This window comes from Leptopilina heterotoma, unplaced genomic scaffold, assembly GCF_015476425.1.
Source record: "Leptopilina heterotoma isolate Lh14 unplaced genomic scaffold, ASM1547642v1 Lhet_38, whole genome shotgun sequence".
In the NCBI taxonomy this organism is placed as follows: domain Eukaryota; kingdom Metazoa; phylum Arthropoda; class Insecta; order Hymenoptera; family Figitidae; genus Leptopilina; species Leptopilina heterotoma.
Genome location: NW_025111054.1, coordinates 1,665,940 through 1,693,435, shown reverse-complemented (window position 1 = coordinate 1,693,435; position 27,496 = coordinate 1,665,940). Strand labels below are relative to the sequence as shown.

Here is a 27,496-nt window from a genome sequence, read left to right as displayed (position 1 = left end):
TCGATGGACAGAACTGTCTACATATATATTATCTGGATCGCCGACGACGAGAACGTCGCGTCGCATTGACAGGCACGGGGCACAAAGATCGATGGTAGATTTCGAAAAGTACTTGTCGTTCACATTGGCATCACTCCCCCTCCCCCTTTCTATCGAATCTTCCTCGCAAGGTGAATCGGCGACAATTACGAGACGCCTGGAAGATTTATAGAAAAGAGAGCAGACGAGATAAAAGAAAACAATTCAAGAAGAAGGATAGACTGGACAAAAGAAGAGAAAAAAAAGAAGGAAGAAGCAACAGAGGCAGAAGAGAAATCGAGCGCAGAAGTTACCAAGAGTCACAGGGGAATGAGGGGTATCCCATGAATAAATAAGAATTCGAATATATTTTCTGATGTATAATGGTATCCTATTATTTTGGTTGAAGCTTCAGAATCAGCTATATTCGGGACCGGTCAATTCTGGGAAGAGATCAAGTCTATATCTTGACGCGTCTTTTTTTCAGTGTCAGTATATATATGTTAAAATTCCTTTTTTAATTAGTCAATATTTTCATCTATCACTTATTTTGTTTTTTCAGAAAAAAAAAAATTGTTTTTGTGAAAATTTTCTAGACATAATTTGTCACTTATTCTCTTAGCAGCTTCAATAAAGACGAAGAATTTATTTCTCCTCAGGATTCAAAACAAACAATCGCCTTTTATACTCAACCCAAGAAAAGAATGACGATTATTTGGAAAGCGATTGAATCGAGATTCTTATAGAGATAGATTTCCTAGTTAGATATGTGGTGAATGTTAGTTTCAAGGCGCTGATCTACCTTACAGACTAAAGGTAGATCAGACCCATGAACAACAATATTTGACGTTTATGTCCCAGGCTCGACAACAATAATTTATTTGCTTCCAAGTAACGCCGATTACGGGAATAAAGTTTTGCTTCCATCCATTTTCAGAAAAATAAAAAGAAATTTAATGGTTTCTCTGTATCAATGAGCCTTTGAAAATTGGACATACTAAGAAAAGCGTAGAAGATGCTGTAACTTAAACTAGAAAGTTCCTTTATTTATATATAGTAATGATAAAATGGAAGAAATAATTGAAAAAAGTGTTACCTCAAAAGTATAATGGATTTTTGTAGAGAAAACAGAATTAGAGAACAATTAGTACCTAAATTGTGAGAACAGGTGTAAGGAGTAAGAAGTTTTTGGGACATGAAAGAGGATTGAAACGTTGATGTTTCCAAGTGCAGGAATAACCTGAAATATATGGTCACGAAAAAGCAATGCGCAGCTCTTTATGTCAGCGTGCAGAGAGCGTTCCTAAACGAGTCGAGGGATCGGTAAATCGTGAAAGGACGTATATCTCGAAAGAAAAAGAAAAGGTGCGAGGATGCTGGTCCGACATCGTCAAGGAGATATCCTAACCCGATCGATGTGCTATAAATATCAGGAACCCTCTCTTCCCTACGAGCTCAGATCTCTCGCGCGCTGGAACCGGAGAAGGATCGGGACAGAGAAATGTGATAGGGAAAAAAAAGAAAAATAAAAGAGAAGAAAAAACACTGTTCGAGAGAGACTCTTGTTTGCGTGTACGACAGAAATCTCCGATTTTTATCTTGACTCTCGGACGACTTGGGAACCGGTAACGAGTGGATTCGTAACCCCGTCAACGCTCCATCAGACTTGCCATCTGTTAGCATCACAAAATAATACATGTCTCTAAAAGAAGAATTTCATTTCTCAAAAAGATCTGGATACATTCTTATTGTAGATATTATCTATACGTTTCAGCTCTAATAAGAGATTCTCAAATTTTTATTGTCGCTGTGTGTGTATATATATATAAATAAACTGTAGGATCTTCATCTCGTTAAGGAATGAGGGTTTTGCATCATCCTCGTTCTAAAAGTTTTCTTGACAGAAGTATCCACTGCTTCGAGATCGTTTCATCAACCCCAAAGCCATCGGACAACCGAAAGCTCCTGTGACCGCATGATTCATTCCAAAATAGAAGGCATGTAGAATTGTCACTGACTTTTACGTTAGCACCTCGACAATCTTCTTCTAGGTACACCTTTCTTATTGATGATATTTATCTTTGTAGTCGAATTTTTTGCGACTTAAAGAAAGTACAGTGTTGCCACAAGTCAGGGATTTTTATTAAAAGTGCTGGAAAAAATTTAATTTGTAGAATTTATAAGAAAATTCTGAATTTTTGTCTTTTCTGTTTGTCTCATAAACTATGAAATTAAAAAGAATTTTAATAATGTAGACTTGTAGAGCCAGCCTAGATGTTAGTTATAAAAAACTTTTATACTATTGTAATTTTATTCTTTTAAGTACTTTTGTACGAAAGGGCATGTCCCGTTTATAATGGTAAATAAATAAATAAATACAAAACCTTCAATTTTTTCTATTTTCGACAATAATTTCTTTTTAAATAACTTAATTCTTCAAGAACTATCATAAAATTAATACTTATATATTATTTAATAAACAATTTTACTTAAAAATTTCAAAATTGATAGGATTTCAAAAGAGTTCTGTTTAAAATCTGCATAAATAGATGAACTTCAAAGGCTTCAATATGAAATTATAGAAAATTTCAATTTTTAATAAATTTAAATAGAAATTTTAAGAACAACAACTGATTACAGAAATTCAATTATCTTTAAAAGTGATATACTTCATCGCATAAATTCAATTATGTTCAAAAATTTATAAAAATTCTCGTCAAAATTTCAATTATTTTTATAAATAATAAAATTCTTCTCCGAAATTCAATTATTTTCAAAAAATTATAATAAAATTCTTGACAAAATTTCAATTATTTTCAAAAATTTCCCTCATTTCAATTATTTTTAATATCTACTATTTTAATAAAAATTTCCAAAAGAATTGAATTATTTAAACAAAATTTTAATAAAAATTTCACTGGAATTCAATTACTTCGCAATTTTATATAAATTTCTTCGAGCCAATTCAATTATTTTTAATTTTTTTAATGAAGTTTATCGAAAGAATTCAAATATATTCAGAGAATTGAAAAAAAAAGTTCTGAGAAATTCAATTATTTCGAAAAATTTAAATAAAATTCTTTTAAAAATTCTATTATTTAAAAAATTTTTGACAAAATTCTTTACAAGATTTAGTAAACAAAATTGTAATTTTAATAAAATTTCCCTAGTCAATTCAATTATTTTCAATACAATTCTTCTTAAAAATTCAATTATTTTTACAAATAATACATTTTTTTTATGGGAATTCAATTATTTGAAAAAGTTTTGAATTAAAATCTTCGCAAGAAATCTATTATTTTCATAAACAATAAAATTTTTCTTCCAGAATTCAATTATTTAAAAAAATTTTGATAAAATGCTTAAAAAATTTGAAAAATTATAATAAAATTGATCATAGAATACAATTATTTTCAATTTTTTAATGAAATTTCTCAATGGAATTTAATTATTTCAAAAAAAGTTTTAAAAAATTCTGAGAAATTCAATTATGTTAAAAAATTTATAAAAATTCTCTTCAAATATCAATTATTTTTATAAATAATAATATTTTTCTCGGGAATTCAATTATTATTTTTACAAATAAAATTCTTTACAGGAATTAAATATTTTAAAAAATTTTTAATAAAATTCGTTGCAAGTGAATAAAATTCGTTGAATTAAATTACTTTTATGACTAACAAAACTTATGACAGAATTTCAATTATTTTTTATACAATTTTAAATAAAATGACAGAAAATTGCATTTATTCTTAATTTTTTTTTAAATTCGCCAAAAGAATTCAATTATTTTCGTAAAAAATAAAATTCTTCGGAGCAATTCAATTATTTAAAAAATTTTAATAAAATTCTTTCTAACAATTCAATTTCTTTCAAGATTAAAACTTTTCACAGGAATTTAATTATTTAAAAAAAAAAATTTGATAATATTCTTCGCTAGACTTCAATTATTTTGAATTTTTTAAAATCAAATTTCTTGATGAAATTTAATTATTTTCAGAATGTTTTAAAAAATTCTGTGAAATTCAATTATTTAAAAAAATTTGATTATAATTCTTCACAAGAAATTAATTAATATCATAAATAATAATATTTTTCTTCGGAATTCAATTATTTTCACAAATAAAATTCTTAACAGAAATTCAATTCTTTAAACATTTTTTAATAAAATTCGTTGCAAGAATTAAATTATTTTTATAAATAACAAAACTTATCGCAGAATTTCAATTATTTTTAATCCAATTTTAAATAAACTGATAGAAAATTGCATTTATTCTTAAAATTTTTTTAAAATTCGACGAAAGAATTCAATTATTTTAAAATTTTTTTGTAAATTTCTTTATAAAAATTCAATTTTAAGAAATATTCAGTTATTTAATAAATTATTTATCTTTATATTTAAATGACAGAATTCTCTAAAAATTTTCTAATAAAAATTGATTAAAAATGAATTTCACTTAAAATTTTAAGTTATAGTTAAATATTAAAAGCATCATTGCGTGAATTTTTATAAATATGTGAATTTTGAAAGGGGTTCAAATTAAAATCTTTGAAAATTTGAATTTATAGTTGCAATATTCTTATAAAATAAAATAATGATTTTATCACTCTGTCATTTTATAACAATTTTTTATAAGTTGTTTAATTTTAGAATGTTTGGATTTAAAAATCTTAATTTTTGTGGAAAAATAATAATGATTAAGTATTTATTTAAAAAAGATGTTATTGATGTTTTCGAATAATTTAACTTTTGAAGAAATTTGTAAATAAATGTAATAGAACATTTCTTTAAGTATCTAATAATTTTTGGACTACATCGGTATATTCTTCAGGGTCAGGGAATAAGTGAAAATTTTTTCTTGAAATTAGAGAAAAGTCAGGGAAACACAAAATTAAGTTTTCGTGGTAACCCTGTAAGTAAAAAAATTCAGAATGAAAACACTGATAAAATGATGATGCTCAAAAATCTGGTTATGATTAAAGCACTTTCGTTAAATAAGGTGCGTGTTAACGGAGTTAACTAGCTCTGAAATAAAGAGAAAAACGACACGATGTACTCAGCAGGATCAAATCCTCTCGTCTTTTCTGCTCAGGGTCGGCTTTTAATTAACGAACGTAAGGATTCGAAAAGGACGACGGTCCCCGGCGGTTTTCTTGGTCGGGGAAGAAGAAGAGCTCGTAAAAAAAAGAAACCGGAAAAAAGAGAATTAAAGCGGGAAGGCGTCACACGTTAAGCGCTTTAAAATCGCAAGGGTAGCGATACGTCAGAATAATGGATTAACGCGTTATACGCCCGTTAAAGGACCTTAACGTCACTTATTTTCATCAAGAGTCATCCGACTCTCATTGTCAGGACGATAAAAGCCTTTTGTAATTCCATAACTTATCCTCTGAATAATGCCGATTCTCACTTTATCAATTGCACAACTTTCATTAATTTACAGACTGAAATTGAGAATATACTTATTAAATATATTTTGCCATTTAAAACACGGCAAGTAAGGAAACTATTGAAATGTTAATTTTAAACATTATTTGTAGCTGTCACTATAGTGGAAATGGATTCAGGTCAAATGGTGTCCTGCAAATGGTCTCGACCATATTTATTCCACGTCATCTACCGGAATTTGATTGGCCCTTTGCCATGACCGTCACAAACTTGGCGCACTATGATTGCATTGAACGGTTTCACATATAACATATAGTCACTCACCGATTTCCCTTTCTATGGCAATTATAACACTTTGTAATTTTGGCTTCAAAAACTAATTAAGGAAATTGAACGATACATATTGCAATTGCTGCGATTTGAAAATAGATTTTTTTCTTCTTCAAAAATATAATGGATAGAAAAGGGGAGAAAATCGTGAGATATATCTTATCGACCTGAATTTAAGTATGACAGAAATGGACTGAACCTATGTCGCATGACGAGACTACTTTGCCAAACTTGGAATAAACTGGGATAAATGTTCCGGAAATATAGTAGCCTAGTCTACCCCACACTATAGTACAGGAAATGGAAGCTTGTGGTCGGATGTGGATATGTACCGTTCGCATATTTCGTTTGAGTCGGCGAATTTTTTCTTTCTCGGGCACGTTTTCTTGCCCTCATAACAATTCTTGATATCCGGAGGGTGGTCGACTCCAAAACGTTTCCAGCCAAATTCAACGTCTCTTCTCACACTGAAATTCGATTTCCCCAAGTGCAAAAAAATTATTCTTTCTAGAAAAAGTTAATTGGCCGCTAAAAATTATGCTTCAGGGCAAGCAACCTAAGTGTAGGTTGCTACGAATATACGTAGGTTGCTATACGAATCTCTTTGCGCTTAACTTTGTTTTTCAAAACCCTAGCCATCTGAACTTTATGAAATAGCCTCTCAAATGAAATTTGTCCTAGCTAAATTTTATTTCTCTTAAAGCAACGCATAAATAATAAACTCTGTTCTCATTTAACGTACCTTGGGCTGCGATAACCACCTACATCTCGCATCTTTACGAGCGGAGATAATGGCGTGTACAGGGCTGTAGGACGAATTAAAATCTTGAGAGAGAGGATGCCGCGGCGCACAGCTGGTAAAGGTAATTGCGCCACGTGACTGTTGGTACATACACGTTATACGGTACCCACCCCTACCAAAACGAGTCTCTCACCCTATAGAATCCCACTCTCGTTCTCCGATCCCGAGTTCCTCTCGGCTCTCACCCCCCGAGAAACGAGCAACGAGCAATTTCATTACTGCTTAACGCCTGTCATAAATCTCCGCACCCCCACCCACGCATCCTCGCGTTCCCACCCCATCACCACATCCTCCCTCTCTCACATCTCTCTGTTTCCTTTCTCGCAAAACTTCGGTCTTAAGCATACAGAACTGCTATACTTTTCTTTCTTTCTTTCCTTCCTTTCCTTTTCTTCCTTTCTTCCCTCCTTCTTTCTATATTTACAGCATCAGCGTTTAAGTAGCTTTGGAATAATGAAATCAATTGAAAAACTTGAAAAGTTGCTTGATTATTATTTAACAATTTCATCATTTCAGGTTATAATACCTAATTGTAATACAGCCACAAAAATTTAATTTTGTTTTTCTCTGATTTCCAGACAAAATTTTGAATTTTTCCCTGACATGGAAGAATATAGTTATTCACTCTAAAAATGATTAAAATTATTTGTAAACAACATCTTTTTCAAATAAATACTAAATCATTATTATTTTTCCGTAGGAATTAAGATTTTCAAATGCAAACCTACTGAAATTTAACAACTTATAAAAAATTGTTATAAAACATGAAGAAATCGATCACTCCGAGTCTTCGACTCCGGAGCAATCGATTTCTTCACATTTTATAATAAATTTAAAATGACAGATTGATAAAAGCATTATTTTACAGCATAAGAATATTTTAACTATAAATTCAAATTTTCAAAGATTTTAACTTGAACCCTTTTCAAAATTCACTTATTTCTAAAAATTCACGCTATGATGCATTTAATATTCAAATATAATTTGAAACTTTAAGAGAAATTCATTTTTGCAATCAATTTTTATTTGAAAATTTTTGAGAATTCAATTATTTCAATACAAAGATAAATAACACTGTGCAACAATTTTCGGTTTATTGTTTCTTTCCCAAAATGAATGTAGCCCTAAATTAAAGTTGACGTATGCAATAATGAAACCCCAAAAGGATTTTGCAAACTTAATTCATTTTATATTTTTAGATGAAATTTAAAAATTCATGTTACAATTTTTGATATTTTTGAAAAATCTTGAGTCTTCTGTGATATATAATTTTAAAAATAGATTGTTGAAGAAAATTGTTTTGAACATTTTTTGATTGGAAAAGTTATTAAACAATTAAAATATGATTATTTATTTACATTATGGTTGAAAAAAATTGAAAAAAATTGTTGAAAAAAATACAGAAAAGTTCATTAAAATAGCTTTTATAATCACTATAAAGCAAATAAGTACTATACATACACATTTTTATTTACAATTTATTTAATATTTATATTTAACTCATTACTTCATTGATATTTCTATTTATATTGCTAAAGATTGAAAATTTTAAGAAAATTTCACAAAAATGAGTATAAGTTCAAAAGCTTATAAAAAATAAATTTGAGCTGTTTTAAAAACCCTTGGAGGGTTAAATTACTGTGTACTTATACTATCATTTTGCACTAGAGCCAGACGAGAAAAAAAATTGTCGCACAGTGTAATTTATTAATTAATTAAATAGGTATTTCTTAACATTGAATTTTTATAAAGAAATTTACAAAAAAAATTTTTAATAATTGAATTCTTTCGTCGAATTTTAAAAAAATATTAAGAATAAATGCAATTTTCTAACAGTTTATTTAAAATTGTATAAAAAATAATTGAAATTCTGCGATAAGTTTTGTTATTTATAAAAATAATTTAATTCTTGCAACTAATTTTATTTAAAAAAATTTTAAAGAATTGAATTCTTCTGAAGAATTATATTTGTAAAAATAATTGAATTCCGGAGAAAAATGTTATTATTCATGATGATATTAATTAATTTCTTGTGAAGAATTTTAATCAAATTCTTTTAAAATAATTGAATTTCACAGAATTTTTAAAAACATTTTGAAAATAATTAAATTCCATCAAGAAATTTGATTAAAAAATTGAAAATAATTGAAATCTGACGAAGAATATTATCAAATTTTTTTTTAAAATAATTAAATTCCAGTGAAAAGTTTTATTTTTGAAAGAAATTGAATTCTTAGAAAGAATTTTATTAAAATTTCTTAAAGAATTGAATTGTTTCGAAAAATTTTATTTTTTGCGAAAATAATTGAATTCTTTTGGCGAATTTTAAAAAAATTTTAAGAATAATCATAAACCCCCAGGAAGAATGTTATATTTTACAAAAATAATTGTATTCTACGATCAATTTTATTATAATTTTTTAAATTTATAAAGCATTTTATCAATATGTTTTAAAATAATTGAATTTTCGAGAAAAATTTTATTATTTATGAAAATAATTGATTTCTTGCGAAGAATTTTATTCAAATTTTTTTCAAATAATTGAATTCCCATAAAAAATGTGCTATTTGTGAAAATAATTGAATTCTCAAGAAGAATTGTATTGAAAATAATTGAATTGAATAGGAAAATTTTATTAAAATTGCAATTTTATTAACTAAATCTTGTAAAGAATTTTGTAAAAATTTTTTTAAATAATGGAATTTCTAACAGAATTTTATTTAAATTTTTCGAAATAATTGAATTTCTCAGAACTATTTTGTTCAATTCTCTGAATATATTTGAATTCTTTCGAGAAACTTCATTAAAAAATTTAAAATAATTGAATTGGTGCGAGGAAATTTATAAAAAATTGGCAAGTAATTGAACTCCTGTGTAATTTTTATTAAAATTTCGTTTAAATAATTGAATTCTTTTGAAAAATTTTATTAAAATAGTAGATATTAAAAATAATTGAAATGAGGGAAATTTTTGAAAATAATTGAAATTTTGCCAAGAATTTTATTAAATTTTTTGAAAATAATTGAATTTTGGAGAGGAATTTTATTATTTATAAAAATATTTGAAATTTGGACGAGAATTTTTATAAATTTTTGAACATAATTGATAATATGTGCGAAGAAGCATATAACTTTTGAAAATAATTGAATTTCTGTAATCAGTTGTTCTTAAAATTTCTATTAAAATTCATTAAAAATGGAAATTTTCTAAAATTTTATATTGAAGCCTTTGAAGTTCATCTATTTATGCAGATTTTAAACGCAACTCTTTTGAAATCCAATTAATTTTGAAAATTTTTAAGTAAAATTATTGATTAAATTGATAGTTCTTGAAGAATAAAGTTATTTAAAAATAAATTATTGTCAGAAATATAAAAAATTGAAGGTGAAGACACCAAAATTCAGAATTTTTTTATAAATTCTAAAAATTAAATTTTTTTTAGTACTTTTAATAAAAATCCCTGACTTTTCCCTGATTTCCCTGACCAATTCTAATTTCCCTGATTTCCCTGACTTGTGGCAACCCTGTATTAGATATTCTTTAAACATTGCGTTGGCAGTTACTGCAAAGCTTCAAGTCGACTGTTCTCCAAATTTGAATGAGAGAAAAGTCATTATTAATACTCAATTTAATTTGTTAAGTCGGTAAAGTTATTAAATTTTTAGATTTTCAATACGAATTTATCGTTAAAAATCAAAACTTGCCAAAAAAATCCTCTCTGACCTGCTATTCCCTTAAAATTTATGTCTTTTATTCAATAAATTTGTTATAAACTGACATCTACTTTTAAAAAATTCCATTAATATTTTGTTGCAAGGAGCAAAAATATAAATTCTTTTCATTGAAAAATTCTGAGGAAATTCAATATAAATACTTTGTTTGTAAAAATTTTGTTCATTCACATTGCTGTTGTCTTGCATACTCTATCTGAATTTCAACTGATGTTTTGTCAGTGTGGTCTTGCCGTCATTGATACTTTTTTAATTTCAATTAATCGTTATGATTAAAAGTAGGTAGAAAAATCTAATTAGAGTTATTGCTTGATCAAAAAAAGTAGGATCAGATATGTTGTTTGACATGTGTTATTCAAGTTTAAATGAAAGAACTGATGTGCCTTCACAGGGAAAAAACATTGAGCTATGAATGTCTATCTATATCTATCGAATGGGGTGGTCTGAAAATGGTAGTCTTGAACTCGTAACGCCCCTACATCAATGAATACTTTTTACGAGGTTTTTAAAGGCGCGAGACATAGTACTTACTTGCATAGTTACGCAGCAATACGAGTACTTTCTCTCCCGAATGGGATATATTCTGAAAAAAGTTGCCAGTAACTTTAGTGAAATGACATCCACGATTATTCCTCTTAAAAATGCAACGACTTAATGGCATATTCGTAAAGAGTTTTTAAAGTATTTTTGCAAAAAGTTCAGATTTCTGTGCATTTTTTTAAATATCACTGAGCCTAGAAGATGATTTTTAGTTAATAATATTTAAGGCTTCAACAGCCTTAAATATTATTAACTAAAAATCATCTTCTAGGCTCAGTTCATTAATGCAAGTATTGAAAAAAACCAATGTTGAAATTTATAGTTGTGTGTTAAATATTTAATCTACGAGAGATGTAAAACAAAAAAGACTTAATTTTTTACAACACTGTGGTGCAGTGATAGGACCCAGCGACATTCCAGTCACGTTCGTTGTGAGAATAAAAGCATTGCCATAGAAAACATTTAAGGATCGTCACAAACTCATCAACGCCTTGAGGATCTCCGAAAACTAACCATTGGCGCCCTTCGACAACGCCATCTACATTCCGATTTGCGCGTCAAACCCGTTTAACAAGGTTAGGGCTATTTCTTTTTTGCGAATTCTGCCGCCTCGCGGCGTTGTTGGTGGTTGGAAAAGAAAAGAATAAAAACAAATATTCGCCAGAAGAATCTTCACATCAGAAAAACGAAATATAAGCATTACATACGTGTATAAAAATAGGAACCCTTTTTCAATAACAAAAAGAGTGCACATCTGCTTATGGAGAGAAAATTTTCAAAAATTCTATTTGGCTTGAGATATTTTCGCAAATTTTTGTTATTTTATCATGAAGAATAAAAACAAACGGCCTTTTTCATTCAAATGTGCCTTTAAAAATTTGGTCTGTACTAACAATAACAAAGTGCTGCTATTTAAAAATTCTAATCGAATTGTCCAACTTGGGGCCCTATATTATAATTGACAATAAAAAAAAAGAACTTTTATTTTTGAGTGTCTTTTTTTCCGAGAATGCGGTAAAGTAAGAAGAAGAAGGTCGGACGTCCATTACATTCGCACTCGGTGCACTGGGAGGTTTTCATAGTGGGTGGGATTGCTTATATAGAGATGGTCGCTCGTGATATAAGATCCGGTGGATCCCGTAGGAAATCCCGGGAACGGATCTATCTTACCCCGAGGGATAGCTGCGGGGAGGAGAGTCGGGGTTCACCTGTCAGCCTGAATTAAAGGATAGTCGGGTCTTCTTCGTGAAAGAGCCTGAAAGGGAAAAGCAATGGAGCAAGGGAGATACAGGGCTGGGGGATGCTCTCTTTTCGCAATTCAAGTGTCTTTTGGGTTGGTCTGCCAACACTGAAGTGAACCAAGTCACCCGAGTATCGTTTCTCAAGGACATGAACCGCTTTTGGCGACTGCGACTGCAACTGTACGAGACCAAAATGGAATTCTCAAGTCCTTCCCACCTTAACCGTAAAAAGAAATTTGTGGATTAGTGTCTACGCTATGAGTAGACACTAATCCACAAATTTCTTTTTACCGAATATCTAAATATCGAATACAATTTCAGATCATGTCATTGCAATTTGTTGGTCATTTGAAAAAGGTGAAACAATATCATAAGGAGAAAGGAGTGATGATAGTATTATATTAATGTATTCCACGAAGTGGTAACAGACGGGTTCAGAAGCAAAGTTGAGAATTACATTTGGAAAAAAGTTAAAATATATGGAAAAAGAAATTTATCGCAAAAGTTAATGGTATAAGGAAGCCAGAGGCGAGGTATTCCCGACAGCGTGACGAGGATCGCCTCTAATCGTCGGTAATGGCGATTGAGAGCGGCCACATGATCCGATATCCGAACACTATACTATCGAAGATGCGACACGCGTGTCGAATCGGCAAGGTATGTTCGCCTTCTCGCTTCGTTAGCCGACCAATCACGACCATGTACCTAACTGACGGGCGGTAAGTACCGCAAAAATCGCACTCACGCCACTTATGCTCTTAAACTCTTCCACCTCTTTTCTCTCGTAAGTCATCCAGGACGAGCAAGCGAAGAAAAAGAAAAGAGGAGGAGGAGGAGGGCACGATGCTCGGAAAAAACTAATGACATCGTGAGCATACGGCGCGGCTTTCGCTCGGCGAGTCACAGATGTCGACAATTTCATAATTTATGTTCATACATCAGTGTACGTAGCGTATACGTGTCTTTTACTAATCTATTATTACTATAGATTTTTAATTAATTGTAGGTGTATCCTCAATTATACTTGATCTAATATGCGTATTTTAAATTAATTAATATTTCCTGAATCAATTTGGTTTATTATAACAAACTATGCTAAAACAGTAGTAGGGCATAATATTTATTAAAGATTCATTATATCAACTCTTTAAATTTGAATTCGAATGTTTGTTCAATGATAAATTAACTTTTTACTGATTAATTTTACATGTTTATTAAACTATTATTGAACGGTAAGTTAACCAACTGTTTCTACGCGTGCAATCACGTTATTTTAAATTTGCACCAAAGTTTTCTGTTATGTTTAAGTGAGTCTAATTACATAGTCCAAAGTATTTACTATCGTAAAAGGAATTTTATATTTAAAAACAATCGTCATAAGCTGCTGCTTTCTATAGCAGTTGGACTTGTTATGGACGCTTTAAAGCAGATAAATTTAATGAATGACGATTTTTTAATTTCCTGACCCATAAGCAAATGATAGTATGCAGACCAAAGCAAGGTATACCAATTATGACGCTACAAGCGATTATATGTCTATTTGCAATGCTGGATTCAGTTAATAATAACTAAAAGCTATTTTAATTCCAGTTTTCTTTCAATTTGAATATCGTACGATAATTTTAATAATGCTAGATTTGTTAAATACTTTTACGATTTTCCGTCTGATTGATTGTTTCTGTAATTTAAAAAATATCAATATGAAGTTTATTGAATAATGGTTTAATTATTTGAAGAAATATTCATGAGCTCGTTCTTTTCTTTCCTCGAAGATTTGCAGTATTTATAATTTTCTCATTATCAGTTCACTTGCCTTCACAGTAGCCATATAAAGTATACACTCTTCTATAGTTTTGATAAGTCCAAACATTATACGGTCTACTGAAAGCTATATTTGAACATTTCAAAAAGAACGAGATATTTGTACTGCTTATCAAAATGAGAATTGTACAAAGATAATTTTGAGTTCAATGATAAATAAAATTCAAAACAAAAATGATATTTTTTTGAAAGTACATAGCAATATCCAAAAAAGCTAAAGAAATAATTTCAATCCCAAGTTTAATATAAAATAAGATGTCGGACAGTTGCGTGAAATATAAATAACGGTTTAGAAAGCCATGACCCGAGGGATGACACTCGATTTCAAACATTTAACAGGACGAGCATAAAATATTTATTCAGCAAACTGATCCGTGTTTTAGTCTCGCCTCCGGCGATCGATCGGAGTTGTGTGTTTGTGTGAGAATGCTTTCTCGAAGGTGGTATCACTGTTTACTGGGAATCCTAACCCTCAGGAGACTATTAAATGCTCACCGGAGATTCGACGGTCAAGTAATCCTGCCACTACGCAACCTATACATTAATAAATTATATTTGTCTTTGATCATCTCATCCAACGCACATGTATCGATTCTCAGTTCGTAAAGGGTCGTTTAATGTTACGTTTCTACTTTGGGATTAATTCTTAAAATCTGCTTCGAAAGCAGCGGATAATTTTTACTTTATGCAGAAAGTATATTGCAAGTTCAATGAAAAAAAGAAGGTTAAACCCTTCTGAAAGGAACAGTGGAGAATTGCTTCATTAGTAAACAGGTCGACCCCTTGGAATCGTATGCAAAAGCAACATAGGAAATAGGAAGTGCATGCTAACACAGTCGTATAGCACCTCATTGATATAGAGTCTAGTGCTGAAATAGGGGATCAGAGGGCGGCATGAATTTGCATTCGTGGACAGCTTTAAGTTGCTGGCGTCATGTTTTCAGATATTTCCATCTCGGAGGGACTAGAAATTATTTCTCCTCCTTCTATTTTTTACAGGATAATTTTATTGCTTAAAAGAATTGATTTAAAAGAAACGAAATATATATTTTTCAATTACTCTGACTTACAGCATTACTGAGCGCAAAACATATTTCTTCAAGAATTTTCGAACATACCTTCCAAGGAGAAAATGGACTTAAAATCACACTTGTCGGAAACATGAAGGCAAAAGAAACTGAATTATTTTCTTGTTACTATTCGTAAATAGAGATCGGGATCAAAAAGATCCAAGACCACTAGGCGGCTATTAGTCCTTAAGAGTCAACCGCGACGTTGATGATCATTCCGCGAACATCAAACCCATTAAAGGTGCGTTGTCGCGATTTCTCGTAAGGCTCTAAATTCTTAGTAGACATCTGTAGGGATACAAAGGAGGGAGATGTCAATGCTCCACATTTCAGTGTGTGAAAGAGAGTGCGCAAAGCAATAATATATTTGTATTATTGTACAGTATCTGAAAATTGAATGCCACCCATGAATTTTGACGTCAGTGGTGCATCAGTTTCAATACTCAGGCTGTTGGTAAATTGCGGTATACAGTCACCTTTTAAGTATTTTGGACAGTCAACCAAGTGGCATCAATACTTGATGCGCCTCACATTCGTAACATGTAACACAGAGGGGAAGGCAGGAGTGACTCGCGGATTATATTATTCACAATACATTAAGCACTTTCACAGTGGTCGCTGGGAGATTTGGTAATGGCACCATGGGATACATCAAGGTTGGTGAAGTGGCACCAACTTGGAGGGACCAAGCTTCCACGCTTTATTTTGCAGGGGTGACTCGAACCTGTGACCAAACAGGCCGAGATGGAGTAACGATGATGCAATCGATACGTCGGGTTCACTGCTTTGTGATATGATACTGCAAACACAGCACCAGATAAATTATTAAACTTTAAGCATTAAAAAGTTAATTAATGCCACGTTGAAGAAGTGATTTTCAATAATATTTTTCGAAATAAATGGAAGGGTTTGGCATTGCGCGTAGTAGGAAATTAAAGTCAATATCTCGGGGGGCACACATGGGCTTATATCTAAATGACAAGTGGAGGACCAGTAAGGATAAAGAGTAGCCAAGTTAATACTCGACTGATCTCTTCGCCTTTTCCTCCCCTCCAGCAAACCCAGTTAAACAGGTCGCGATTTAAAGCTGCGAATGCATATTCAAGATACGAATGTTTTAAATCCAGCGAGGATTATTCAACGAGAAGGGAAAATGAATAGTGGGTGAGTGACGGGGCGGCGATGAGCAAGAAAAAGTGAAAGCTTCAAAAAAATCCCTTTGAAGAGACTTATTCCAAAAAAATAAATTCTGACAAAAAAAAGAAGGCTTCTGGTTGGAAAAATTCCGATTAAAAAAATGGTGAAAATTGCATTGGGCGATGAAAACTTGACGTTGGTTCTTTTTCTTTTTATCATATCGACAAGCAAGTAAAAGAAGAGGCGAGAGAAGGATACAGGGTAACGGCCATTGCCGCAGGGTTGAGGGATTAAAGGCGATAAATTTCGCAAAAATGGGAGCTTAAGCTGTCTCGCGAGGGCGACAGTCTAATCCGAGGCTCGCGCTTCTCGTTCGCGAAAAGATAGGGGTACCAGGATAATTTCAAGAAGCGGTGTCGTTAGATAGTGGTGTACTTTTTGCAATTGTCTACCCTCGTTTTCAATCGCGAAGAACACTATTGACGACTTTCTCGAATCATTCTTTTTTTTCTTATTCCAGCTATAAATTTTCCGGACTAAAAGGGTCTTGGAAAAAGTAATTTTTTTCCAGTGAACTAGATAAGAGAAAAAAAATGTCAGGTTAAGGTTGAAAAGAGTACTTTTCTCTTAAAGCTGAAGATAAAAAAAATGTGTTGAAACAAAAATGGGTGACTTCATTTTGTAAGCGTAGGAGGTTTTTCGGCCATTCAGTGGTTTGCGCACAATGAGACGCGCATCAACATAATTACAGTTCGCTCGGGTCTTCGTTCTTGGCTAGCCAGAAGCGAAAGAGCGAATGGAGGATGAGCAAATGAGTGAGAAAGAACAGTGTATGGGGCCAAGCGTATTATATTCAAATGTGAGCGCGAGGCGGCGCCAGTGTTGTGTGTGTGTGATGGGTTCCCGTGCCCAGGGGCGACTAGCAGAGGTTGAAGGTTGGAAGTTCGAGGTTGTCGACGAAGAGAAAAGGGACGAACAAGAGTGAGAGAACAGAGAAATGCCGCTTCGAGCCGGCTAGCGAGCCCCAGGAGAGGAAATTACGTCGTCTGGCTTGACCCCTCCATCACCTCTGAAGCGTTTCCTTGTCGGACAAAAAATGAAAGAAACAGAGTTTCTGCCTTTGACCACAGAACAAATAGTACTTTTCCCCTTCATTGATATTGTCTTTTAGAAAAAATCCTCAAATTAATTTCAATGTTTGCTTATGAGTTAATTGACCTGACCAAGAAAAGAATAATTCTCTCCTCAAATATATGAAAATCAAGCATTTTTATAAATTATCCCATTGGAATAAAATTTCCAGTCTCAAAGAATACGAGAACTGTAAAAAAAGTCTACTGAAAGAAAGAAGTGCAGCCATTGACTTTTCCGAACGATGGCAGTTGCCCTCGAGAATTTGTTCGTGCGGAAAAGTGCCGGTCGATGTATGCAAACGTCTCCTCAACGTCCTTTAGAGCCGATAGGGTGACAACGGGCGTGTCGTGTCGCCTTCCGGGGCAAAGTGCCAGTAGAATAAGAATTGTCGTTCAGACATGTTTGAACTGTTTTTCTTCTTTAATATTTTCTTTATGTCGGCCACTGGCAACAGATAAAACTGTCCTACCAATGCACACGACCTTGATGATTCAAGGTCGACAAACTCTTTCCGTAAATGTGGATTTCGTTTATCGAGAAAAGTATTCCGCAAGGACAATATATGTCAGTCGATTCTTCTTCCCGTTGATGGTGAGATAGCAGATCTAAGTGGGCCATGCCGCGCTATGGTTATGGCGACATAAAACGTTCTCCGCACTGTTTCAAGAGCGACGGTATACTGAGGAAGCCCCTTTATGATCGAAAAAACTGCCACTATGATTGCCTATGCAAATTGTTTAAGATATCCGTACCAGGACTGTTTCAGTGTTGCGGTCATGATCAACAGAGATTCTCAACTACTTTTCCCAAATCTATACGGGAACGTGAATATTCTCAAAAATACCAGATTTTTCCAGATATTTTTTTAGTTGACATTTTTCATATTTAGTAATTGAAAATCAATTTGAAATCAAACTTTTTGAGCCAAAATTCAAATTTAATTTTTGTCTGTTCATAAAACAGTTTTATCTGCACATTCGATAGATGGTAATACGAAAGTAGCATAAAGTATATAGCTAGCAAATGTAATTTCGTAGAAGGATTCAATTGATACAAGAAGACTACGATGTGGTGTCTTGAATTCGAGAGATAGAAAATGGAAAAAAGGAAAGAAGAGAAGAAAGAGTCTGAAGCAAGTCGGCGGAAACTGCAAGCTAGACGGATATATCTCCTGAGTAAATTAAAATGGATTATATATGTCGACTCCATCTTCAATCTTTCTTCTCTCCTCCCAGGTTTAGTTTATTACTTGCCAAGAACTCTAGCCAGCTGGATAATTGTTATTGCACAGAAATGAATTTGCACTTTTTTACAATATACACAGTCTGAACGTAAATTTTATGTTTTTCTTTTTATCAAGCTAAAACATAATAATAATTAGTCACTTTTAGGAATTGGAATTTCAATTACTGAAAATCATTAGAAAAAAAGTGTGTTTAACATTATTATTATGTTAATATCATGAAAAGAATACGTGGAGAATATCAATGATAACTTTATGAGAAGGTCGAGGAAAGTGGCTGGTTGGCACAGAGTCGACCATGATGTATGCTTCCCTTCCGTCTAATTAAACTTCGGTAGAGACGCTCAGGGTTGGTCGGTTGGGTAGACGAATTGCGAGGGATGTTGGAAGCTGGCTTTCGAAATGACGATTCTACAGACTTCAGACGTCCGGGACACGTACTCTAAACGAACATTGTCTTTAGAGTTCTTCTCAAAATTAATTTGTCCCCCGTCATGGGAGGGATTGTTATAATCAGTGATTTTCTGTAATTGAAGATTTAAAAAGAATACAGAATTTCTAATGCGTGGAAAAATTGCATTTGTCATGTAATTAAAATAAATGCTAGCGCATAATATGAACGTATGTGTAATGTGAAATCCGTACAGCAGGAACAAAATTTAATCAAACCGGTGTGTCGGTAAATACGACATGGTAGAGGTAGGGCAAATATGCGCTAGAATAGAATTCCGCCTCCATCAAATTAATTTAATTTATATCTGGCTGTCCGAAGCGGCTTGAAGATGCGGTCAGACCTCTATTCTCCCTCTCCATCTATCTATCTGCCTTCGTCTTTACCCCTCTAGTTTCTCTCTCCACTGTCAATTCGAGACGAACTGGGATTAGCGCGCGAGCCCTCGTCCGCAAGGGGACGACTATTGGCGCTTCACGACGGATTTCTTGGCACGATTTGGAATACTTCGACAGGATAGACATTCCTCCGCGACAGCAAAACCAATTCCCTCGACCCTAAATAACATTCTCTGATTCATATGGGAATCTAAAAAATGTAAATTCTAATTTCAAAAGAAAAGTGGCCAATGAAAATTGATTTCTTCAGAATTAAGTTTTTATAAAGTTATTAAACGGTTTCCATAACTGGGCTTAGTTTAAGAGATTTTTGTCATTAAACATGAATTTAAATGGAGTGGAATAGAAAATATGATGTTTTCTAGTGAAATCGAAGCTATCGGATGCAGTGGACTTGAAGTGGAATCGATCGAACGCAGTTCCCACGTAACTAGTACACATGCATTAGAGGCAAGAACCCGCAGTATATACCCACGTCATATCCAATTCGAGCGCTTTTAGTACACGCAGAGAGAGTTTTGTAAGGGGGTCGGTCACCTCGCCTCAGCCCCTCAAATGCGGCGATAATAGCATTAACTGAGCAGCAATATGATTACCGCTCTCGCGAGGTAACTTGATCGTACTCGAAATTCACGTTACGCAATCATGCAGGAACTCTTAATCGCGTTGTGCTTTTCGGGGGCTCAAATTACTCATGAATCATTACATGATTTCGATCAATGAAGGGACAGTCCTTATCTCAACAAGGTAAAATTATATTTCTAGTCCCCCTATTCAAACATTAAAGACTTTTAAATATGCCCATTTCTTATTTTACTTGAATGTATCCCATTGAACACTATGATAGCTTTATTTAAAAGATTTACAAAACAAAATGAAAGATTCATCTTTCAACCTACTGCTTGCCCTCAATTACCTTTTGTCACTATAGTCAACTACATGTCTCACGTGTTGAACGATGAACGACTCGTTCGAAAAATAACATTTCTGTAGACAGAAAATGTCAGCAGTGCAAGAAAAGAGACTCACCGTTAGGTGTTGAAACAGCCACGCCCTGAGGATGTTTGTCGCGACCTTGGGAAAGATGCCCCTCTTCTTCTGGTTCTTCTTACCCGACGAATCATCGTCTTCCTCCCCCGTACCTTCACCACTACCGATACTTGCATTACTTGCATCACCTAAAACAAAAATTCAAATAAAAATATTAAGCAAACAATCATTTCCCGTATTATGTTACACTAGATCAATAAATTATTGTTCAATATTCAACAATGATGCGGGGATATCATCTGCAATTTGACACTTGTAGGTATAGGTATATACCTTTTTTTTATACTCACTATATCCACAATCACCCCCTGAAATAAAATTTTGACTCTCTCTCTCTTCTCTAATAAAACATTCTCCCCTCATTCTTCCCTTCAACTGGGCATTAATTCGCCATCATTTATCAATCTTAGTTCTTTAATTGCACACGAATCTCATTTTCCAGGGACTTCCAATAAATGTTATAGAATGGAGAGAGAGACTAATGAGAAATGCTAAGTCGTCCGCGTTTAGGCACCTACGTGAGTTAAATGTAATTTACCCGACATTAATATGCTTGTCGTCAGGAATACAAATCTATACAACTTCCGATAGATATGAAAGCAATAAATTAAATAAAAACTTATAATTGATATTGTATTAAAACAAATAATTAAAGTTGTGAGTTCGATAATCTGTAAATACTACTTTTTCCTTTACCCTCGGATTTCAGAAAGATCTTTAAAAATATACATCTTTATTTTCAGGTGTACCTTATTAAACATTATTTTCAACATTTACAGATCTTAGAAAAAGGTTTTTTAATTTATTTTTTCCTTCTAAGTTTATCTTCAGATGGCTGAGAATTTAATCTAAGAATTAGGAAGGGAATATATCAAGACGGAGTAAGATTCTCGGCGTCATGTTTTTTCCGAGCCTTGTTTTCATCTGAGGGTTGAAAGCAGTTAGCGGCGGTGCTTGGCATGCGACAAAAACGACAGTTACATCCTCCCGTACTCTTCCTTCATCCCTACCCCTGGCAGGTCTTCCAGAAACGGATAGAACGGTCGTTCATGTCTATAAAGCAATGGCGAAATGACCGACCAAAGTCCTCTGATTGCAGTTAATTTACTCGACGAATCAAGTTAATGTAGCGTACGCACTTAAACCGAGTAGAGGCAGCAGCACCACAGTCAGAAAAATGTCATGCATTATTAGGGACTTCTAATACCCACTTGCTTGCTGCAATTTTCATCATATCAAAAATATTATCTCTTCTTTTCAATTCTCTTTGACAGTTTCTAATACTCGAAATAAAAGAGAAAAACCGTAGTTTGTTGTTATATTAACAAACAATTTAGAGCAGAAATTATTAGTGTTAACAATTTATTTTTTTTTATTATATAATAATGAATATATGGATAGTGAATTCGAGGACCTCGTGGTGTTTGCAATCCATTCGGGAGTGAAACGGATTGAGTGTGCAAAGAGGAGGTTGGCCATGAAAATGGTGGTTTAGCATCATGTCGTCCTAATGTTGATTTACACAGTGTCGAGTTCTTTTTTATTGTTCTGTTATAGAGATTTAAGTGCAACCAATTATATGTTTATGCGCTCGTACCACATACCACAACTTTCATGTTCTCTTCTCCTCTTTTGACGCTCTTTGCTGGGTAGGCTCTTTTTCAATAAAATCCCTCCACCCTATTTCATAGAATCTACAAAATTTTAATGTAAGAGTCTATTGCTTTTTGACGGATCAGATATAACTTTAAAAGAGTGGTTTGTAGAAGAGTTGAACTAAAATAACGGTTTGGTATTTGGATATTACCAGTGCAATACTGTTTTATTAGTTAATTGAAAGAATTTTGTTGATCCATTCAAACTATTTAACGTACACTATAAATTTTAGTGTCTCCTGAAATTACACACCAAATTCTGACCAAGTTTTAAACTACAATATTAACCCCTACAAATTTTTTGATAAGTATAAATGTTTATACATTACGAAAGGGAGACGATATTTTTGAGGGGATACAGTTCTTAAAATTGTAGGAAGGCTGTTATTTCTGGGACGCGCCTGCTCATACGTCAAAGCGTCACGTTCCGAGGCAGACGCTTACATACATCGGCGACTGGTTATCTCGTCGAACCGAGACATCTTCCTCGTCGGCGAGTGGCCGTTCTAGCTTCTATTTAGGGCCCCGACTTGGGCGCTCGTGCCTCCGTCGAAATAACTGCACATATGGCAGCCGAAAATAAACCTCCTTATTTCCCTTCTCGTCGATACCCCCGTCGGCGACGACGGTTCTTCTTCCGATGAAGCTTACTCTCCATCTCACTCTTGCACTCGACGTTAACACGCGTTGCTTTATCAGAGAGAGAGAATAAGCGCAAAACAGATGGTAGGGTCAACATTAATCTTTACATCGTGTACCAACTTCCGAAGTTTTTGCATTACAATCTTGGTTTTACTTTTTTGCAGTTCTTTTCCTTATTTTTAAGAAATTATAATTTTTTTTTTGGTAGATTTCATAACAGATTAGTTGTTTATGAGAATAGTTACTCGCATTTATTAAAAGATCAGAGAGAATGAAGAATGCCAAAACAAGATGAGTCAGACAAAACACGCATAGAGAAAGGACTGGTTTAATAAAGATCTGACATCAAAGGGAATTTTGCGGTTTTCGCCTCGACAAGTCGCATTTACATTGAATAGGATCCGGAAGAAGATCGGCAAAAACTCCGCATTCCGCCGACGACTGACGTCGACGAGGCGCAACCGTGCGACGACGCATTGGAATTAAGTGCGCACACTTAAAATGTACGTCACAGAACAGAGCGCGTCGCGGCGCGGCTCGGCACGGCGTCGAGGATTCGAATACCCCTGGGAGAGACAAGCTAATGTTTTCGCATACTTTGAATCGAGGGAGGGTCATTGCACCAAAACACGCGTTTTGGCTCGTAGTTCGAACTCCCTCATTTCGAGAAAGAGAGACAGAGAGAAGAAGAATCTTCGGCAATTCCGTCGACTATTTTTGGCAGTGAGGCAACGAAAGTGCTCACTAGCTTTCTGAAACTCGCCTCCATTTCATTCAAAATTGTTTTATTCATTTTCAGAAGAAAATATATTTCATACTATATTCTGTTTTAAAAAAAAATCAATCATAGATTGTCACTCAATGCCTGTTTTTTATCGTATTTCTGCTGTTGTAATTAGTATAATGTGTGCGCCTTTAATTGATTTACATTTTGCAGATATAAATTTTCTACTGCTTTGATTTGAGACCTAGTTAGTGAAAAGATTAATTGGCGATTGTGGGTGAGATGAGGCACGATGAGGAGTCCTATTTATTTGCAGACACTCGAAATCCAAGAGGAAAGAAGATGAAGCTCTGCATAGTGTGTTGCACAGGAAGGAAGACAGAGAGGCAATGAGGAGTTTGTCTTACAAATGAGCCGCGCGACGCAGATGATTTAGTACATGGCATGCATGCGTTAACCTTTGCTGTAACTGACGAAGCGTGGGTGGCTGGTTACACTTTAGTTATTAGCCTTCTCTGCTCACTACGTCTTTACTCGGTCAATGAACAATAAATACCAAAATCCACACACTCTGTGCCGTTTAATTTCCGACATGTATACTTGCTTTGTGAAAGCGACCTATCACTCAGATCTTTATGTGCCTCATATTATCAGGTCTCATCTACTATCTTTTCTTTTCCCAACACAAGCATACACAATGACTATTCTAAATACAACAGAGGATTTTTCTTTTAATTTATTCATTTCTCCCTTAAATCTTATACCTAATTAGAAAATACCTTGAAATCTAAATCCTAAATGTGAACTGTAACGATAAAAATATTCAATGTCTGACAAATAAGTTGATGGATTTTTGTAATCCCAATGTCATACGAAGTGTCGCCATGAAAGGTACAAGTATTTATCGAAAAGAAAAGTTCGAATATAACAAATGAGTTATGGAAGTCATTCGGATTAGTTCTCATCTCCTCAAACAAAGATAATAAAAAATCTACAACAGATATTGCTTTTTATATACTATATTCTTGTTTATATTCTTCCTCGCACAGCTTTTCACAAAGTCAAACAAATTTTATTTTCTATGACTTACAAACTTTAAATATTAGAATCTTTTATAAAATGCACCTTATTCGATGGTTATTTTACTTTTTTATATACTTTTAAAGGAGAATGATTATTTAAAGCTGATAAAAATTGAAATAAGAAAAAAGATGAACGACAGAGAGGCGATTAACAGAAACTGAAGAAAGGAAAAAATCAAAGTGAAAGGAAAAGGAGAAAGTAAAGAAGAAAGAAAAGAAGTAACAGCGCAAGAGGGAGGAATCGAGCCACATTTGATTGAGACATCGTTCGGCGGAACGGCTCTGACAGTTATCTGATTCATGGACATGCCGAGTGTATTTTATGCCGTACGACCTATGAATACAGATCGATCGTTGCCTGCCTGCAGCACACAGAATGAGTGGCCCGAGGAGATCATAGGTACATTCTGGTATCGTTGTATCAATTACACATACATATGTGTCTACGAATGCCTCCCATTTAACATCCAATTCGTAAACAAACAAGTTGTCTTTTTTATTGTTATTCATCTTCCTTCCCATAACCATCAGTATATCTAAAGACACTATTACAAATGAATAAAACTGTCTCATAAATGACACTCATTTTCAGCGGCAATAAACGAAACAAACTATTCATTATATACTTCATTCGTCATTCTTTTCTTTCAACGTTGCAATCGTTTCTACATAATATACGTAAATAGCAATGAATTCACGATATCGAACGATGCTTTCTCTAAAGCATGAATGAATTTTGTGAGGCACGCGGGAACGCATGCAAACCGACATTACAATTCGACGTGTGTGCATTGCGCTATGCAATTTCGCGAGAATTTACCGTGTGATAAATTGCAGCTTTATACGGACGGTGCTGCTATTATTTGCCTAGTCGCACGTATGCCCGTGCTTTTGGGATGTACGGTGCTTTTGTGCGGGTGAGCGGCGCGGATGGCACATTCAATTTTCCTTTCGACAAAGCTCTGCCCCCAATGAAGGGACCTTGAAAAGAAAAGAAGAAATATTCAGGAGCTCAGAAAATTTGTATTCATTGAATGCGCAACCTTTCATAGAAATTGCTTTTTGTTTCAAAAATTCAAACATCAAATCAATTATGATAAACGACCCAGTCGACTTGTACCTTCCGAAACTAAAATAGTATTGATTCTATTTATCTACAAAAGTTTTCGTAAGGTTATTTTCTATTATCATTACTCAACTTGCATATACAATCGTTTTTAAAAATTGAAGAATTGGATTATTATTCTTATTTGCAATGATAAATATCGTCAGGGTTGCCACAACAATTTAATTTGTTTTCCCTGACTTTTCACTGATTTCCATAAGCTCATGGGCTTCATATTTATCGACAGCACAGCTGCGCCCTAATACAGAAACCTGCCTTATTTGAAAAATATTTTCGAAATTAATTAATAATTTCAAAATTATCAAAGAACTCAGAAAGTGCTAATTAGCAAAAAGTCTGCTGTGAATAATATTTAATTGATTAACAAGAAACAAAGGAAAAATTAAGTTTGACAAGTCTTATGTTATAAAATACAATAGTGAATGGTAGTCGCGGGATATTAAACAGGTGTCTGTGGAACTAATTAAGACAAAGCTACACGTCCCTTCTTGGTAATTATCATAGTAACCGCATCGTTGCTAGTCGCACATCACCAAACTAGCAGCAGACCCAGTTCTGAAGCATTAATTAGCGCAATCTTCGTACGTGCTTGCAGAAGGATTTCAAGGGTCACTATATCGTCCTCATGCAACGCCACACGTGTCCAGCACGTCGACCAATTTTACTTGGTATACCTGATAATAATTGTATACACAATATAATCCACCTGCACAACTTTCAGAAAGTATAGAAGAAACAATATTTTAAATAACGTATGGACTAACCCCTACATCGTACATCATTATCATATCACAATGCACCAATTAGGAGAACCTCTTAATATTAAGAATCCCAACAATCGAAACCTTAAATCATTCACCCTTTAAATCTCGTTCCAAAAAGACCGCTAGTTCACAATTGTCACACTCAATTGTCACATTATTGCACTCTGCTTTCATTATTGTAATATTGTCCCACTAAAGTACCGACTATTTATTTTCCAAATTTAACTTTACATTCGGAAAATAATTAAAACATATACAAATATATAATTTATTACGTGATTCGAAGGTATGTTTGGTTTTAGCCTTTTTATCTGTGGTTATCATTTTTTTTTAAATTCAAGAGAGATTTTGCAGTCAAGTCGTATTTGTATAAAGTCAAGTGCTCGTTTGGCGGGTCGTTAACGTAAAGATGTGCCAGTAAAATTGGTCGTTCGACCAGACGGTCGTATGCGCCAGAATAAAAGTGCTAATGTATACGCGCCACCGCACCGTATCGTTGCGTCGACGTCGTGCCTCCAAGAAAGAAAAAGACGTAAACATGTGAGTTGCACGTGTTTTCAAACTAGTCCCGCGCAATGTTGTTCCACGTGCATCAAGACTCGAGGCAGATCGCAAATCTGTTTTTATAATCTGTGTCTTTCCATCAAGTAAATCATTGCAAGATAAATAACTATATCGAAGTTCAACTAATTACTATACTAGGAAAGTTGTCTCCACTTTATAGCAAATTCAAATCGCTCCTCAAATCATATATTTTCCCCTAGATTTTGAAAGACTGGCACAGAATTGTAACACGCAGAAGAAAAGAAAGAAAAAGAATTGAGATTTGGAGGATAAGCTGGTATAGAATCGAGTCGCGCGAGACAATTCGAGGTTAATAGTCGACGGAGTGTGCGAGGCCCTTAATGTCGCAGATTTATCAAACGGGCGAAGAGACGAAACAAGAAAAGCTGGCGACCGCTGCAGCCTCTCGCCTCTTGCCCCCTAGCCACCGCCACTGCTCGGAGCGAGAGAGGAATGGGCGCCGCTGGACAGTAATGAGCCAGAAAACTGGCGACAGCTTGCTATGTGCGCTATCCCTGTGCTACGATACAAACTTCGTACGTTGATTCAGAGTGTGTTGAAAATGTAAACGCGTGTGAGTAGTC

General features: G+C 33.7%; 1 protein-coding gene across 3 annotated transcripts in view; it reads right to left on the bottom strand.

Moving 5' to 3' along the window:
• LOC122505928 (homeobox protein homothorax) overlaps nucleotides 1–27,496 on the bottom strand; it is a 501,951-nt gene that overhangs the window by 168,296 nt on the left and 306,159 nt on the right. For all 3 annotated transcript variants that reach the window (XM_043617815.1, XM_043617814.1, XM_043617816.1), the window contains one exon: nucleotides 20,335–20,483. In XM_043617815.1, the coding sequence (XP_043473750.1) occupies nucleotides 20,335–20,483 (149 nt within the window). The remainder of the gene's footprint in view (nucleotides 1–20,334; nucleotides 20,484–27,496) is intronic.